The sequence below is a fragment of the Borostomias antarcticus genome (genome assembly GCF_949987555.1).
Source record: "Borostomias antarcticus genome assembly, chromosome: 23".
Taxonomy (NCBI): domain Eukaryota; kingdom Metazoa; phylum Chordata; class Actinopteri; order Stomiiformes; family Stomiidae; genus Borostomias; species Borostomias antarcticus.
The window spans coordinates 9,005,991-9,024,921 of NC_140256.1; the positions used below are offsets into that span (position 1 = coordinate 9,005,991).

The 18,931-nt window shown below is 46.6% G+C and overlaps 1 protein-coding gene across 1 annotated transcript; it reads left to right on the forward strand.

Annotated features, from left to right (window-relative positions):
- Positions 1–176: 176 nt before the first annotated feature.
- On the forward strand, positions 177–15,637 carry specc1la (sperm antigen with calponin homology and coiled-coil domains 1-like a). Its single transcript, XM_084456997.1, has 16 exons — positions 177–277; positions 3,371–3,536; positions 3,622–3,757; positions 4,008–5,662; positions 5,906–6,113; positions 6,567–6,640; positions 6,843–7,018; positions 7,216–7,397; positions 7,516–7,646; positions 9,361–9,451; positions 10,258–10,347; positions 10,531–10,684; positions 10,837–10,939; positions 11,742–11,858; positions 11,945–12,004; positions 12,349–15,637. Exons 2-16 carry the CDS (start codon positions 3,408–3,410, stop codon positions 12,436–12,438), a joined length of 3,396 nt encoding a protein of 1,131 aa, XP_084313123.1. The 5' UTR covers positions 177–277; positions 3,371–3,407; the 3' UTR covers positions 12,439–15,637.
- Positions 15,638–18,931: the final 3,294 nt, after the last annotated feature.

An 18,931-nucleotide genomic window follows, 5' to 3' on the forward strand; every position in this document is an offset into this window, starting at 1 on the left:
TAGACAACAACCGTGCTTCTGAGAAGAGGTAGAAAATAATGCTTGCTACCAGTTAGAATACCGATCATGACGGTGTACGTCTATGGCCGTGTGATGGTGCTAGTACATCTACAGAAGAAGGAGGCAGGACTCTGAGAGACGGGTGCTGAACGAACAGTGGAATGGGAATGTCGAGAATCCTTGAACGTGTACCTCAGCTGGCTAAAACCTGTCATCGGATGATCTGCAAAGCAGTTTGCATGGCTACTAATCAAGGGATCAAATTGAAAAAATAAAGGTATGGATATTTGCGAAACGCAAAACAGCAAGGGATTTCCTAACCTAGCCAGCTAACTGACGTTAGCTAACGGTGCCTATGTAATGCCAAAGACTGCTACGCTAGCACCACTAGGCAGCTTTACAGATAGTAAGCTAGCTTAGCTAGCTAACGCAGTAGCGTTAGGCTATGTAGACTAACGCTAACTATTTAGCTAGCACTACCGTTAGCCTTCAATTAGCTGGCAACTTTAATGTCTGCGTATTGTATGAGCACACACGTAAACATTTACTATCGCTGCTGCCCACTTTTTGCCATAGCTAGCTACTTAAGTTAGTTAGCTAGCGAGCAAGCAGGCTTGCTAACGTTATTGTATTGACTAGCACAGCTGTTCAACAGACTTGTGTGATAGTAATGCAGCAAGCTAGAAGATACTGGCAGGCAGGTCATTGTTGATGATCTTTTGCTGTCATCGCCAGCATCTATTCCATGCCATACCAGATGAGATGAATTGTAGTAGTTAACGTCAGCCAGCGAGTTAGTCTGGTTATGCTAGTGCTAGCCTGCTAGCCAGCCTACATCACTCCACTGTGATGCAACTCCACATTCTATAGTGATGGCAGAGATGGCCAGATATGCCTATCAGGTCATTCTCTCTCTCTCTCTCTCTCTCTCTCTCTCTCTCTCTCTCTCTCTCTCTCTCACACACACACACACCACACCACACATTTACAGTCTGGAAACATTGTTCTGGGAAAAATATTGTGTCAAGCAATATACATTTCTTAAGTGCTAAAGGTTACCAGTGACCTGTACACATTTCTGTTAACATGCTTGTGTCTGCTATTGTGTATCTGCTATGACTTGTTGGCCCATCGTAGTACACACTACATAAACAGATTGCATGAGGAATAGCTTATTGAATTCCATGTTAGGGCTTGTTCTTTGGCTCTGAGGGATAATTTAGTCTAAAGTTCAGAGGTTACACTGTCTGTTCCGTCTCAAACTCACTGGTGCATGTCCTTGTCTTGGTTTACCCTTGTGAGTTGTTTTCAGGGGGGGCGCCAGCACAGGAAGCTGGTGCTATTGAAAGGAAGTAACTCCCTGCAGTCAAAGCATGCTAAATAAGGACGAGGAGGAACAGGGCTTGTTAGAGTGCAGAAACTTGGCTCAGATGAGAAATAAGTTGGAAATTGGACTGACAGGGAATTATCACACGCCTTATAGAGTGGCCGGCAATCTGTTATGTAGAAAATAGATGAAAAAGCTGGATAAAGATTGTCCCAGTTAGCAGCACTTTGGTCCCCAAACTCCTCTTCCACTCACACTGAAAAAGAGGGCTGACACCTACAGTGGGTTTGCTGTGTGTTTGGTTGAGATGCTGGGCTCTGACCCACATTTGAACAGTTCTAAAAGCTCTAGCTACTAGCCTACTCAGAGAGAGTGTGTGTGTTGAGTGCCCCTGTCAGCATCTGGCAACATGTTCTGCACAATCTGAACAGAGAGGGCAGGGGGATAAGAAGACTCATGCGCACACACACACACACACGCACACACACACACACACACACACACACACACACACACACACACACACACACACACACACACACACACACACTGTAGTAAAGGCTCTCATTTTCTTCTACCTTGAACTGCAACTATCTCTTTAACTGAACACACACACTCTCTCACACACACACACACACACACACATACATACACAGTACACACACATACACGCACACAAAATGTATGGATGTTTGCGAAATGCAAAACAGATTCACACAGATTCAAATAAGTCATTTGTTGCAATCTGGTCTTGATTTTCCATGTGTTATTCTCGCTTTCACTGCACAGTGAGTTCAGAGTTCATAATGCAGTCTGCCTCTTCACCTCCCGCTGTTGGGGAATGTGAACACTAGGCATATTTAAGTGGGGGGGTCTGAATCAACAGGCACCTCCCCGCCACAGGAACCGGGCTGTATAGCACACCATAGCCCAGGCAGCTGAGAGACATTAGGCAGCTTTCTTTCCTCACTAGCTGAAGCCGTCTGCTGCTCAGCCGTAAACGTGAGCCGGGAGAGGACAAGGGGGAGCTGTTTAAAAAGCTCTGGACACATCTCATTACTCCAGTTCCAAGTAATGAAACCTCCTCCCAAACGGCCAGACCAGATAGTATCTTCTGTTATTCTGATCCTCTCCCTGATGGAGCGTGACTTGGTATTAATGCACCATTCGAGAGAGCAGGCATAACTGAATCCTATTAGAATAGAGTAGGGGTTTTTTATGCAGTGCAGTGTGGTAAGCAGCAGCTAGATCCTCTGTCTCTCAGGGGAGAATAAGGATAATGTTGCCCTAATGCTGCTCAGCTGGGGGAGACGTGCCCCTCCCCTGGTCTCTCCAGCAGTCCTATAGAATTTCAACTATGTCATCATCTCGGAGGAGGAGTATTGTCTGAATTGCTGAGGCCCGAGGAAAACCATTTTGTATGCAATTTGGCTCTATTTAGACTGGCTCAGTTTGTTCAGGCAGCACACAATCCGCTCTTGCAGCCCTTTGTTATATAAAAAATAAATAATTTAACAATCATGTTAATTTGCTGTCAAAAGCCTGATATTCCTTGTAAATAATAGGCCAGCTGGTCTAACATGTTTTATAGATCGAGTAATATCTTCCCTAAACTCCTGGTATGTGCTAAAGCATTATTCCAGCCCCAAATGACTTTTCCTTCCTTGGTCCCCCTGTCATGACATCAAGTTCAGCTCTTCATAGACCTGGAACACGTGAGCCGATACACGTGTGTAAATCTTATCAGTGTGCTGAGAACTTGAGCAGAGTGAAGCCCTGCTGAGTCCAGAGACCATAGCCGGTCCATGACTGACCTCTAGTGGACGTTGACAGCCTTCCAGGTACTCTGAGGTTGAGTAAGGCTGAGGCTTATATGGACTAAGAGAGGCTCTACCGGATTTCTAGGCTTTTGCAGCCGAGGGTCCTGTCATGGTTTTTATAGGTTAACGGAAATGATCCCTGTGGAAAGAATTCCTCCTCCATGGAAAGTTGAATGTAGTCTTCAGTCCACTGACACATGCTGCCTTCCCTCCCTTTGCGCAGACTAAGCTGTAAATGCATCGGCAGCCAAGAGCCCAGCATGAAGAGGACAGGCCGGCCAGTGGCGAGTAAGGCTCCGAGCGGAGAGCGAGGGAAGGCCGAGGGCACGGCTACAGGAACCGCCGGGAAGACTGCAGCTAAGACCTCCACGACAGCGCCCCTTTCTAAAGTACACCTCTGTTGTATCATACCAGACATGTCACGCACTTGAATTGTCCAGCCGTACCGAGCTAATACGTTTTTCTGTGTTCCAGGTGAAGAGCAGTGACGATCTTCTAGCAGCGATGGCTGGGGGAACTCCTGCACCGAACAGCACTGTCACCAAGAGTAAGAGGACAGTCTCCACAGGGACCAGTGCTGGTAACTCAGACAAACCAAAGACGACGTCAGGTAGTTACAGTGTTTGCATGTCTCATATGGCTCATAACCATCTTCAGTGATTTTATTTCAGTATTATTTGGTGATGTATACACAGTATGTGCAGTATTTATTTTGTATCTTGTATTTAGCTATACATTGCATGTTTCTATTCATCTTTTTACCTTTCTACATTGCGTAGTTCGTGCACAGTCTGGGAGCTAACGGGAACACATGTGTTATGTGACAAATACCGACTTTGACTTTCCTGGTTCTCCACCAGGAACCTCCGCCAAGCGCGCCGCGTCCTCGACCTCCAAGGAGCCGAATGCCTCACGGGACCGCCTGCGGACGTCGAGAACGTCGGCCAGCAAGAAGCAGTCGGCCTCCGGGGCGGGGCCGGGCGATGCGGCCCTGGGGAAGCGCTCTCGCAGCCACGCGCCGGCGGAGTCGGACGGCCGCATGAGCAAGTCCAAATCGGACGGCCAGATCAGCGACAAGGCGGCCCTGGAGGCCAAGGTGAAGGACCTGCTGGGCCTGGCCAAGAGCAAAGACGTGGAGATCCTGCACCTACGCAGCGAGCTCAGGGACATGCGCGCCCAGCTGGGCCTGGTAGGGGAGCCCCCCGGGGAGGCCGCCGGCGCGGAGGAGAAGCCCCAGGTGCCGGCCATCACGGCGGCGGATGTGGAGTCCACCCTGCTCCTCCTGCAGGAGCAGAACCAGGCCATCCGTGAGGAGCTCAACCTGCTGAAGAGCGAGAACCGCATGCTGAAAGACCGGCTAAACGCCCTGGGCTTCTCCCTGGAGCAGAGGCTGGACGGCTCCGACAAGCTCTTCAGCTATCCCTCCCTGAGCCCCGACTCAGCGGCGGGCGGCGGGCACAGCGACGGCGGGGGCGCCGGCACCCTCGCCTCCTCGGTGGAGGGCTCGGCCCCAGGCTCCCTGGAGGACCTGCTGACGGGCCACCAGCACGGCGGCTCGGCCGACAACCTGGACAGCGAGTCCAGCGAGGTCTACCAGGCCGTCACGTCCAGCGACGACGCGCTGGACGCCCCCTCCGGCGCCTCCTCCTCCTCGGAGTCGGAGGGCGCGCCCAGCGGCGGTGGCGGCGGCCGGGAGCGCCCCCGCCGAGGCAGCGGCGGCGCCGGTGGTGGTGGCGGCGCCGGCCAGGTGTCGGTAGCGTGCCTGACGGAGCGCATCCACCAGATGGAGGAGAACCAGCACAGCACGGCCGAGGAGCTCCAGGCCACGCTGCAGGAGCTGGCCGACCTGCAGCAGATCACCCAGGAGCTGAACGGGGAGAACGAACGCCTGGGTGAGGAGAAGGTCCTGCTCATGGACTCGCTGTGCCAGCAGGGCGACAAGCTGGAGCACTACGGCCGGCAGATCGAGTACTTCCGCTCTCTGCTGGACGAGCACCACCTGTCCTACGCGCTGGAGGAGGACATCAAGAGCGGCCGCTACATGGAGCTGGAGCAGCGCTACGTGGACCTGGCGGAGAACGCCCGCTTCGAGCGCGAGCAGCTGCTGGGCGTGCAGCAGCACCTCAGCAACACGCTCAAGATGGCGGAGCAGGACAACGCCGAGGCCCAGGAGGTGATCGGCGCGCTGAAGGAGCGGAACCACCACATGGAGCGCATCATGGAGTCGGAGCGGCAGGACCGGAAGGCCATGGTGGCGGCGCTGGAGGAGTACAAGGCGGCGGTGAGCAGCGACCAGGCGGAGCTGAGCCGGTGCCGCGCCCAGCTGGACCAGGAGAGGCAGAAGGTGGCCGAGCTCTACTCCATCCACAACTCCGGGGACAAGAGCGACATCTGCCAGCTGCTGGAGGGGGTGCGGCTGGACAAGGAGGAGGCGGAGGGCAAGGCCGCCAAGCTGCAGGAGGATCTGGGCCACGCCCGCTCCGACGTCACCAGGCTGCAGGACACCCTCAATAAGGTCAGGCTGCGGCCGATCGCCGTACACACTGGCCACCGTCTAGCGCTCACTGTACCTGCTTATTCAATTCCCAGCGCCATCGACAATAAAGCCTTTTTCAAATCCTACTCTCAGGACATTTTACATGACTTAACAAAATACAATTTCCCACCACTGTACAGCAAGAGAATTCATTTAGCACTTTATTAGCTAACCGCAGGATGATTGACCGGCTTCTTCCTGTGGTGTCTTGTGTGGATGCAGCTGGACGGGGAGTACAGGGCCTTCCAGGAGCAGGTGCAGATGCAGATGGCCGAGCACAAGCGGGGGCTGGAGAAGCAGCGCGGCGAGCTGCAGGAGAAGGAGACGGAGATCTCCGACATGAAGGAGAACATCTTTGAGCTGGAGGACGAGGTGGAGCAGCACCGGGCCGTCAAACTCCACGACAACCTCATCATCACCGACCTGGAGAGTGAGTGGGCTAGGGGACTGGTGGGGGGGGGGCTTTGGGGGGGCTAGGGTCACATGACAGCAGCCTATTGGGATACAATACCGCACCTCTGGCCATAGGATGGCTTTCTAGAGCTGTTCAGGCCTCATACTCACTGAAAGCGCATGAGCAAATATGGCGGACGCTTTGGTTTACATTACCTAAATTCATTCAGATTTGCAAAAAGTACATCTACATCTAGATTAGTTGCAACTGCTCAGTTGTCTTGTCAGAAGTTTACACGTCCTTACAAGTCCTGAATTACACGTGCTAACAAGTCCTGTTGTCTAACTCCTTGCTGCTAAGGTCAGTGTCTGTATCAGACCTTTGTTTGTTTTAAAGGAGATTCTCCGACTCATCCGGAGCTGCGTGTGAATATATCCTGTGGTCCGTTCACATGAACTCAACTACGTGTCTGTCCGCTTCCTCCTTCAGACTCTGTGAAAAAGCTGCAGGACCAGAAGCATGACATGGAGCGGGAGATTAAGATTCTCCACCGGAGACTGAGGGTGAGTGAGTGAACCAGAACTCCGGACCCGGCCAACTGAGGACCCGGTCACTTACCAGGTCAAGCACATCACTGTGACGTGGTCCAATTAGCGCCTATCAGCCCAACATCTAAAAAGGCGGGTTTGAGCACTCATCTCCCGATATATATATATATATACTGTACGTGTGTGTCCTTGTGTGTCCTTGGCGTGTGTGTTTTAGGAGGAGTCGGCGGAGTGGCGTCAGTTCCAGGCTGATCTGCAGACGGCGGTGGTCATCGCTAACGACATCAAATCGGAAGCACAGGAGGAGATCGGGGACCTGCGGCGCCGTCTCCACGAGGCCCAGGAGAAGAACGAGAAGCTGGGCAAGGAGCTGGACGAAATCAAGAACCGCAAGTAAGGTTCCCTGTCACCTGGGGTGCAGCGTTCTATTCATCTCAACACGCAACAAAAGAACATGTGGGCGGGGTTATGTGACGGCAACAGAATAACACGTGCTGTACTAGACTGGACGTGGTGGTGCGATGGGGACATGCTGTCTGTCACTGCAGAGGTGCGTGTTGAGCGCGTGCTGTTGTGTGTCTGTCCCCCAGGCAGGACGAGGAGAGGGGCAGGGTGTATAACTACATGAACGCTGTGGAGAGGGACCTGGCTGCCCTGAGACAGGGCATGGGCCTCAGCCGACGCTCCTCCACCTCCTCCGAGCCCTCGCCCACCGTCAAGACCCTCATCAAGAGCTTCGACAGCGCCTCGCAGGGTACCCCAGCCTGCGAGTGTAAGGCGTGGCCCCCTTTCTCATTTTCAGACGTTCGATGTTCATGTTTGAATTACACTACTGTAAAAAATTCTCGTCATTTTGTACGGCTGATTTCTGGACTTTCTCTTCGCTGCAGGTCCAGTCACCAACGGTGTCGCTGCTGCGCCCCCCGCTGCTCCCGCGGCCCCTGCTGCGCCGTTACCACGCACCCCCCTCAGCCCCAGCCCCATGAAGACCCCACCTGCCGCTGCCATCTCACCGATACAGGTAGAGCCACTACGGGACTGTTTGGGAAGATGTAGTCTTCATGACTCTTCACATCAAGCGGTGTCAGAAAACAGTTGTCTTTTGTGTTGTTGCCTTGGCGCAGTAGTACGGGAGCTAGAAATTGTGACGGACACACTTCCTGTTCTCGGGTCAAGAGCCGTCCCATATTGCCTGTGTTTATAGATCTCCAGTATTCCACTGATAGCACTTCCTCTGCAGCCTCTTACAGTTCGTTCATCTTACAGCATCACAGCTGACAGCCTCTAGCCTGGCCTTGTTCAGTATTCAGGGGTGCAAACCTTTCACCATTTGGCAATTGTGTGATTCGTGTAGATCCTGTGAGTTTTTGAAATGGGGGGGAGTGGGGGGGGTCTGGGTCTGTGAGAACAGAGTCACGTGGAATGAAATAAGAAGACTTCTTCCTAGTTGTCAAAAGAAAGCCTTCTGTGCTTGGAGCCTGTACTCTCATCTATCTATGCTAGCTACTGTATAGCTGTCTTGCTACAGTAGCTATCACTTTGAGCCAGCTAGCCTAGCACCGCTAGCTAGTGGCTCATTTAGCTAGACATGGCATGGGTAAAGTTAACTAGATGGTAAAACAACAGCGGAGGTTTTATAAGATAGGCTAGTGCAGTTTAGCTTGTATATGGTTTGTATGGGGCTGTAATGTTACAAACCTACTTTCAAATGGGTGCTCTTCATCCATCTATTTTGTACAATGATAAACTATAGGGCTTATAGTAGCCTGCCAAAATCAATCAAAAACTTGAAATGGCTTAAAAAATTTCTGTTTCTACCAAATTACCTAGTCCACAATGATGTTAGCCTGATATTTGAGTACCCCCATCCTCCATGTGAATCTAATAACAGTGTGCTTTCCCAGCTGTATTAGTTAGGAAATTCTAGAGAAACGCTTAAATAATGCATTACACTTTAACTAAACCTGTTAGACTTTAGATTTAGTCAACAAAAATCGTAATGATATTTAGCTACTAAAATTAGACAAAACTAAACCAATTCAGTCTGACTGAATTGTGAGTCTAGCTATTAGTGTGCTACAGTGTTTCAGTAAGTGAGACCTAGAGCAGGAGCAAAAGAGACACCAGCACCTGAAAAGATGCAGGGAGAAAATAGAAATGCCAGTGACCCACTGACCGTGACAAATCCCTATATCCTCATACTAAAATCCACATTTTAAAGCTGATAGTTAAGAAAAATCTTCCCAACTGATGAGTTTGCATCCCTGCGTATTAGTCTGCATGTGATGAAAAAAATATCCTCTGCCGTTAATTTCAGCAGGTTCATGAATATTCTCAGTGCGAACATGCTAAAGTGCTAAATCCACCATCTCCTTACAGTTTTGAGGGCATATACACACAAATGCTGCGTCATGACCATACTGTATAAGGCCCTCTTACTGTAGGTCTTGGGTGCATCTTTCATATAAAATATCCAGTATTCATGTTGAGAACCAGGTCTTCTCAGATGAAAGGAGCAAAGTTCAGTGAGAGATGTTTCTTTCTGTCAGTTTCCTCATACAAAATCATAAATATTAATTCTTGCTTTCAGGGCTTTGTCCTGACCCGTCTTTGACCTCATGCCTGCCTGCCAAATGCTGCTGTCTGTACAGCCTCATCCATGTCTAAAAATGCCAGCACAGTAGTTTCTACATAATGTGTGTATTTTTAATTTAGCTGGTGATGGTGTGTTTCAGAGACATTCCATAGCCGGCTCCATCTCTGCCCCCAAGCCGCTCTCCTCTCTGAATGACAAGAGGCCCAGCTACACAGACATCAGCATGCCAGGTGAGACTGCACCCACAGCAAACCACTCGTCTGCATCCAAGCTTATTTCCACAGTGTGCGACAGTAAGAATTTGTCCACGTTAGGGCATCACACTCTATTTTGTCATTGTTGTATTCGATTAGAGGCTGTGCTAATGGCCAGCACAGTATGTGGGCTGTTTTGGGCTTATTTCCATTGACCAAGCACTTATGTGTTGTGCTGTTTGCAGTCTGTTGGGGGAGGGTGATGTAGCCCTGAGGAAGTGTTGACCTTGATTTGAATTGTCAGGTGTAACAAAGCACAGTGAGAGTGCCCAGGGTTTTAATTGACTGCTATGCAGATCTCTGTCGTTTCTCATTATTTATGAGCTCAAGTGCCTCCTAATGTGTGAACGTGCTGTGCTGGCCAGCGTCTCTAATGCCTTCATGTCTTCGATGGATTGTTCTTGTTTGGTTCATAGATGTGTGCATTTATGTATGTGTGCATGAAAACCAACCGGGTTCATATCCAATACCCATGGGCCAATCCCCTGCCCAACCCTAACATATCGCTTATCCTAACCCGGGTTCGTATTGCCTGGGCAAACCCCCTTACACACACACACACACACACATACACACACACCGTGTATATGTGTTTAGAAAAAAAAGAACTTGTCCTTTTTCTAGCACTGTAACTGCTGATGTCAATTGTTCTTCTTCTAGAACGCTATACTGACGATGACTGGGGTGTAGTCGTTCACTATTCGCAAAATTGAATGTACTTATTGTAATTCACTTCGGAAGTACTTAATAAAATATAAATGGGGAAAAATGTCTCCTCACAGCTGAGCACCTCCTCAGGGGTTCGTCCGCAGGACGCCCTGCGTCCGCCCTCCAGAGGGTCTCCAACATGGACGCCTCCAAGGCCATCTCAGGTGAGACAGGAGCTCCTGCTACCGTACTACTAGTTGATGCTAGTTCCCCAAATTACAGCGAGCAACCAACCAACCAACCGTACACACGTTCTGTTTGTATGAAAAATACTTACTCCTTCAGCAATTCATTGACCAGTTGTTACTCAGGCTACTCAAACATCTGTGCTGTTATGTTGTGACCAGTTTCCCGTAGGAGCAGTGAGGAGATGAAGCGGGACCTTTCATCCTCCGAGGGGGCCTCCTCCTCCTCCTCTCTCATGGCCATGGGCTCTGCCTCCTCCCTGTCCTCCTCCTCCCCGACCGCCTCTGTCACCCCCACCGCACGCAGCCGCCTCCGGTACCCCCGCCATCGCACCCGCTTCATACTTCATTATTCGCCACTCCGTCATGTTTCTTCACTCAAGTGACTGTCCTGTCCGGTGTGTGTGTGCGTGTGTGTGTGTGTGTGTGTGCGTGTGTGTGTGTGTGTGTGTTTGTGTGTGTGCGCAGGGAGGAGAGGAAGGACCCTCTGTCAGCACTGGCCAGGGAGTATGGCGGTTCCAAGAGAAACGCTCTGCTCAAGTGGTGCCAGAAGAAGACTGAGGGCTACCAGGTACAGTAGGTGCTGTCAGAGCAGACTAGTTGTGTGGGTGTGCATTAAAGTCCAATCCATTTACTTTTTGCTCAGCACGGGTCAAACCATTTCTGGCCAAGGGGGGTTTTTTTTCCATGCAGAAGTGGAGGTCAGTAGTGGTTTTAAAAGCCCTCCTGCACAGCTTCTTCAGCTGAGCCTCCACCTCCGCGTCACGCCACTCATGAACCATTATACTGTAGTTGTTGTCATGAGAACTGTTCTGTTTGTGTTTGGCCAGTGCCACTCCTATTCTAAAGCACTTTACTAGACCAGTACTTCCTGGGATTCGCTGTTTAAACATGTCCTTATAGGGAATTAACATGCATGTGATATCGACCCTAATTCAAATAAATAGATATTGACGTATTATCTGTTAACAAGACATTTTTCAGTCACCTGTCAGTACTGAGTTTTTTTTTTTTTTAATGGTTTGTTGGCAACTGTATAAAGTGAATGGTCGCCATGGTTGCCTTTTATGGGGTTTCTCTCCAGGAAGTGCGCCAAATTTCACACATCCTGCTAACTGAGTTGGAAGGAAGGTGCTGAGATTCAGTACATATGGATTCACACTGTAGTGGGATGGGAATCAGTGAATAGTTGAACCAGTTGGCTGTAGTTGGACCTATTGTTCTGAGGAAGTCAACGTACCTGACCTCTCCTGTCACAGAGCTAGGTCATTCTGATTACATGTATTTATTCAAGCAGTAAAACCTAAAACATGCCAGATTGTTTTAACATCATAGGATTCAACGGAACGACTCGATGTCCCTCTCTCTTTTAGAACATCGACATAACAAACTTCAGCAGCAGCTGGAATGATGGCCTCGCGTTTTGCGCTGTGCTCCACACCTACCTGCCTGCACACATCCCCTACCAAGAGCTCAGCAGCCAGGACAAGGCAAGCACAGCTCCTAGCGTAGTCATGTCTGCTCTTATAGAGCAGTACAGTAAGTGTTAATGTGTGCTTTCTCCTTCTGTGTTCAGAGGCGGAACTTCACCCTAGCGTTTCAGGCTGCAGAGAGTGTGGGCATCAAATCTACATTGGTAAGACTACTGAAGCTAGGGTGATAAACTGTGACAAAACACAGCTGTGTTCGACTAGATTGAAGCCTGAACTACTGTATTATGTTATTAAGGTCGTCAGTAGTGCATTTTCACACTTTAAATACAACTGTGGCGGGAGTTTGCAAATTAGAAGAACTCAGAGGGAGATGTGGAATTAGTGTGTTGCGCGTACTGTAGTGTAGTATCCTTGGGTCGTTGGCAAAAACACATTGATATACTGTACATACATATTCTATACACTAACATACTGTAGATTCAGGAAGTGCTAGAGTTTTTTTCATAGACAGCCATTGAGCCACAGCTACATGTCTCCTGTGTTTCAGGACATCAATGAGATGGTTCACACCGAGAGACCTGACTGGCAGAGCGTCATGACTTATGTCACAGCCATCTACAAGTACTTTGAGACCTGAAGGGAACCCGGCACTACCAGAATAACATGAAACAAGCAAGCTCCTCTTCCCTCAGCTCAGAGCCAACTCCCCAGCGCAACATCCATCTGTGAACCCCACCCCCTGCCCCGCATCCAGCCATGCTGCGCCCCTGCCACGTTTGTCTTGTTTAATCCACCACTAGAGCACTAAAAAGAGACATCACTGGAGTGCCTAAAATAATACCTAATCCAGTGCAGGAGTGAAGGAGTTGTGTTAATGGGAACAGTCTGACCTTTAAAGCGATCGACACTTGGCCTGAGGGCGCTTCAAGTCCCCTTCAAAGGCGCGCCATGTTTAAGGTAGTGTAAAACCCTAATGCAAAACAGAAAACCCAGGTTTGCTGACTCAATCCAAATAACATTTGAGCAATGAATAGCTCTCAGACTCCAGGACCAGGATGGAGGGGCAGCATGCTGGTACCCAGCCACAGTGCCTTTCACCCGGCTTTTACATGTCCAACCAAGGCGTTGTTCCAATGTGTTAACCAAACCTTATCCCTGGTGATATGGGACTGCTCTTCTACAGAGATCAGAAAACAGCTTTTTTTTTTGCATCAAGTCTTCCTCCCCCATGAAAGTCTTGTTTTGGTGCAGGTGCGGAAGATGTGATGGTTTAAGTGCCTGTCAGAATAAAGTTGCTGTAGATGGCTAATGAACACCATCTAAAAGGAACTTTCACATTTTCCAATCACTGTTGAGCAGAGATGCAAGGACTGAATAGTTTTTCAGTCGTAACTGAATGTACTTTTTCATAAAGCGAAGTGTACACACTACAAGAGAAACTAAAACTCTACAAGGCCTCACATAAAACTGACTTAATCTTTTACCAAAAAGGAAAAGGGTTGTCCTTACACTACAAATTACAATATGGGATTAATTGCCTTTATTTTTTGCATTTGTTTGCAAAATGTTTCACTTCCTCTTAAATTCCATAGTGACCATAATGACATGTAGACCATCTTATACATAGATTAATGGTTTGTTGTTTTGATCACAACATTTCCTCTTTTTACACCGACATCATTGAAAGAGAAATATAAATTTGCACAATATTGCAACTACAAGAAATGCACAAGTAACCAGAGAAGTTACAGAAGTGTACTATTCTGGTAAGCGTTATCTAATTATACCAGTGGTCTGCTTTCATTCATGATATATTATCAGCTATCACTTAAGTTTACTTAGTGTTTTCGTGTCCTTAAGTATCACTTAAAGGAGTAGTAAAGGGAAAAATCATGTTTAGCCCTGTTTTAAGGTTACTTATGATCATATACAATGGTTCAGATCTAAAAGTTGACAAAACTAGCACACAGAAAGTCTGATAATTGCTCTACCACCATTTTGGTCATACAATGGATGTGGGTGGGCACCGTGAAAAATCATTCAAAAAACATGTTAAACTCTCAATTTCAAAGACAATAAACTCACGAGGCGTTCTGACATATAATTCGCCATTAAGTAAGATTCTAGTTCATCTAGAAAGGCTTTTTAAAAATATTTAGCATAGAACTATTTAGTCGCAGCACACACGTGTGTAAACTTCTGCAAACTAGGTAGCCTAGCAACATAATAACAATAGCTACCGTAAGTAGTTCCGCTTCCTGAATCTCCTCTGCGGATTGATCTACACAGCTACAACGGTCGCGTCAATACAAGTCAATGAATTTCATAAAATGATCAATAAAACCCTACAGGATTCATACTTTGTGGCAAATTTGATGTCAGAACACCAACGGACACTAATTACCCCCTCGGTGAGCTTCTTGTCTTTGAAATGGAGAGTTGAACATGTTTTTGAATGATTTTTCACGATTTTTGATCTGAACCATTGTATATGATCATAAGTAACCTTAAAACAGGGCTAAACATGATTTTTCCCTTTACTACTCCTTTAAGTTTACTTAGTGTTGTAGTGTCCTACTAACTGATAAAATAAATATATATGCATAACACACCAATTTTATGTTTACATTCAATCACCAACCGTGATAATGAAGAGGCATTCTATTTTCTTCCTACTACAATGTCAGTGTATTCATTAGCATGGTTTCCATAATCCAGTATAGCAGAGTGACTGTCTCTTATGTTGATATATATATATATGTTGTGACATTATTACAACACTGCTGCACTGATCTCTCTGGTAAAATGATGCATGACTTTATGCCTCAGTTCTACCCTGGCTGCCTTGTTGTGTCAGCCAGGAGCCCCATGCCCTCCACAGCTCTCACACAGCAGGTGTCATACAGATGTGCTATTTGCCTTCTTCACATGCCATGAAAAAGCTTTGTAACAACAACACTTCAACAACAACTCAGATATTCAAAAGCACATTGACTCCTGACTGCTTGCCAAGCCACATCCCCACCATGTGTTAAGGTCCACATTGTTTTAAGGACTGCAACTAAGCACAATATTGGTTTTATGAAGTGTTGATAGTATGGACACTTTACAGAGAGTATGCTTGTTATTTACTATGGAACCGTAACCCTGACTGATGTGTTTGTTTTGTTTCCTTTGGCGTGCTGCATACTGCATATCGTCTTACAATTGAAATGCAATCTACTATCAGCTATACGGTCATGTGAAGCTACCCATGTGAAGCTACCCATGTGAAGCCAGTAGCTGCCCTGTCATAAAAGTGGAATGTGTCTTGGATCATGCTCCAGTGGACATTGTGTTCCGAGTGCTCATATCAAGTGATTTATTAGCACTGAACCCAAGCCTGCTATTGTGCTGTCGACTGCATGGACAGTTGACCAAGCTAAGAGGATCCAATAAGAAGATTCTGTCTTGACATAATGCTACCACAAGGGACATTTACAATATCTGATCATCAAGATGATTGATTGGATTATTAGCTACTATTTACCATACCCTCTGCATTGTACTATATGAAAATAAGTGTGAAAAGAAAGCTTCAAGCATGTTTTAATTTTACGGGTCCACAACATTAATAATCTGTTGTACTTGAAAGGGTTTGAGTTACTCTGAGCCTATTTATTTCATTCTTTTTCATTCCCTGATTTACCTTTATTCTTTCCATAGTTTCACTCTGTTGGATAAAGAGAAAAAATCTTTTTTTTCTTGTTTCTGTTTTGAAATAATCCATTGCCACCACATGAAGTGCTGAGGGAGTCTTTTGAAAAACTAGGCACATTATGATAATCAATTATTTGAAAGCCTATTTGACTGTATTTATAATGCTTTATTTTTCTGCAATAATAATTAAAGTGTATCATTAATTTGTGGAGTTTTTCCTTTTGATTACATGCATGTGTTATGAAATTATCCCCCTTACAAGCTCAAGGCAAGAATTGCATAAATTTAAACATTCAAAAAAGTTTCGCAGTATTATTTTTACACAATTGATCATATGAAATGAGATTGAGACGTCTGTTGATGAAAAGTATATTTAATTCATTACGGGCCTTGACAGAAAGCAGCCTTTGTTCAATAATGACTTAAATATTTTCCTTCAGTAGAATAATGAGGAAATTCCCAGATTATTCTAGTAAATCTGGTTCATGCCATTTGGTAAGCATTGACCTTTTGTTATACAGACCTCAGAATGTTTTCCCGTAATTCATGAGAACTGGAGAGAGGTTTTAAGAGTTTAAGATTATGGCCATGTGAATAATTCTAATCTTAACACACATCAGTTAGGCCTACTGCTTACAAATCACTGAAATGTCACAGATGCGTTCTGCACTGTTGGCTATAGCAATTTGTTTATTCCTGATTAATGAATACGCAGTTATCTGTGTGTGTGTGTGTGTGTGTGTGTGTGTGTGTGTGTGTGTGTGTGTGTGTGTGTGTGTGTGTGTGTGTAGTTGATTAGGGAGGCAGATTCCGCATTATACAAATGCACAAACAAATCCGTAAAGTTATTGAGGAACTTTTACCTGCTTTTGATCGGACTGCCTTCGCGAACCTAAAACAAATGACTGACCTGTACGCTCGTCCCGCAAGTGATGCTGAAGCGGTTGGAACCCGCATCTGCATCAGTTGGGTTGGCTTCCATGAAAGGTGGACACACCTTCCCTACAGCGCGCATATTTTCATCCAGCGTCACTGCTGGTGTGTTGACCGTACGTGAACATTCATGTCATCGGTTGGTGTGAAAAGTGGAACAAATCGATTGATTTGGATACAGGCTACCCTGATTAAGAAAGGTAAGCTTTTAACTATCTTTATTTTTTGCCTTTCTGAAGACCGTTAAAGGATAACACTGAGACAACATGATGTGTGGACTAACCACCGCATAATATGCATAAACGTAACGTTATATTACACTCTAACAATAATTATGCTGAAATGCTTCAGAAAGTTTTTGATTAATCCATGCCAGTTTAAAGAAAGGTTTTTCTCTAGTAGCCTTCATCCATTGAATTAAATTATTTTAAAAGTTTGTTAGTGTCAGTACAAATGTTAAGTGCATCTTGGTACTGTAGGTTGCAGCGAAAAGCTTATTCTCTCACTTTCCGGAAATGTTGTTTGCAGCAGTATTAGGTGTCCAAGGTGTTAGGTTTCTCATGTAGCCTATGAACAACAAACAGGTCATTTACCTGCAAGCACAGTAGATTTACAGTAGCCTATAGTGTGAATCAGATATCCTTCCAGGAAATATATTATGAGCTAGATTTAGAGCTTCATATAATCTGTTGATTTGCCTTCCTGGCTTGTGTCAAGATGAATATATTACACATAGTCCACTACAAGACCTGAGTTCTAATTTCGGATGATATAGCCACCAGGTTAGAAAAGATTATAGATCACCTTGACTTCTTTATGCAAAGTGACACAGAATTTGAGAGACCAGCAGCCCAACCCACGAGGATTCCTCAAACAGTATGATATCTGCATGAAGGGATGCCACCAATGCCATATTGAGAGCCAAGGTCTCTCAAAACACGAGTAAGCTCAGAAAACATACCCTTATCGTGGGAGTTCTCCTCTATAAACATGAGAGTTCTGTATGGAAGCCACTTCAAAGCTTTCTGGCTCTGAATCAGTTCCAGGGAAACTCTGCATCAAACATAAACCAGTTTGCATTGAAGGAGAATAGACATTTGTAGTAATTCAAAAATTAGTTTATTCAAGAACTATTAGCAACATTTTACACCATAATTTGGTTGAACCATTTTTAATTAATGGTTGTTGTTTATTCATCACAATGCCAACACTGTCATCTAAATAAGCTCAATGATTCATTAGTTGCCCTGATAACCTAATTTGAGAATGTACATCTGGATATTCTCCAGAATCCTCTCTCCTTATCAGGCAGGGATTGTGTGCCTCATAGCGACATAGAACATCCCAGAAGCATCCAAGCTGTTTCCTCTCTCTCTCTCTCTCTCTCTCTCTCTCTTTCTCTCTTTCTCTCTTTCTCTCTCTCTCTCTCTCTCTCTCTCTCTCTCTCTCTCTCTCTAGTCACGGGTGTCACACCACAGTGCTGTGCACTCTGTGACTCTGCTCTCTGTTCTCTCCATGACATCCTGCCCTGACTATCTTTCCTCTGGACCTTGCTCTACTGTTTTGTTAGTGCTGCTGTTACTGGGGAACACACTGATTAGCTGATTTCTTCTTCTGGCCTGTCTGTGTGGCCGCTGGATGACCACTGGATGAACATGACCTGCTCTAGTCGTCTAGGTTTAGAATGCTCTATCACCACTGCCATGAATACAGTGTAGCGTTCCTACCTCATAAGGCCCATTGGCAGCAGAGCCAGTGGGTTAACCCTCTTGGTGTTAATGGTAATGCGGTCGTGCGAGGTCGCTGGTTCGATTCCCACTTGGGGCAAGTTCTCTACTCCCCCCGTTCATTACAATATGTTATACTCGTGGGATATTAAACTGATATGCTTTGATTCCATATAAATTTGGCTTAACTCAATTTGACATATTTGATTTGCTTCACACTTCTTCATGGTGGTTCTGAGAACACATAGATCATTACGCTCAGCAGTTTCATTTCCCTTTTTCTAAATGAGCATTTCCTCTGAATTTAGTATTTTTGTCTTCCTTGTTTGCAGCAATATGACACTCATGTGATATCTTCCTGGCTCCGGGTCAATCGTACTGGCTGTTCATGGGAAGGGAAGGACTGGAGAGGAGAAGACCAGACAGCAGATTCCTGAAGGATGACAGTGATGCTCTGTCTGTGGAATGGATTGGATGTGTTGAATCTTGGCTGAACAGATGTACTTTGAGCAGCATCTCTGAAGAGGAATAGCTAAGCTACTGTGTGGGCAGGAAGACTACCGAGTGTTGTAGTGAGTTATGACTGGTGAGCGCAGGTGGTGAGGGCGTATTAGACCTTGGGACACACACTGAAGGCAGTCGGTGTCAGGATATACTGAACCCCCGATGGGGGAAGTCACCACTGCCAGGCTGCAGCTATGTGCGTCGAGGAGAGACATCCTCCCTCCTCGGTGACCTTGCTGCCCCTCTCACAATGTTTACTTTTGTTTA

What these genes read in the sequence shown, in the direction of transcription:
- specc1la (XM_084456997.1), top strand. Translation starts at nt 3,408, where the DNA reads ATGAAGAGGACAGGCCGGCCAGTGGCGAGTAAGGCTCCGAGCGGAGAG. An exon ending in AGAAGACTGAGGGCTACCAG is followed by an intron (nt 10,940 to 11,741) that starts GTACAGTAGGTG and finishes TCTCTCTTTTAG; the next exon opens with AACATCGACATAACAAACTT. An exon ending in TGGGCATCAAATCTACATTG is followed by an intron (nt 12,005 to 12,348) that starts GTAAGACTACTG and finishes CCTGTGTTTCAG; the next exon opens with GACATCAATGAGATGGTTCA.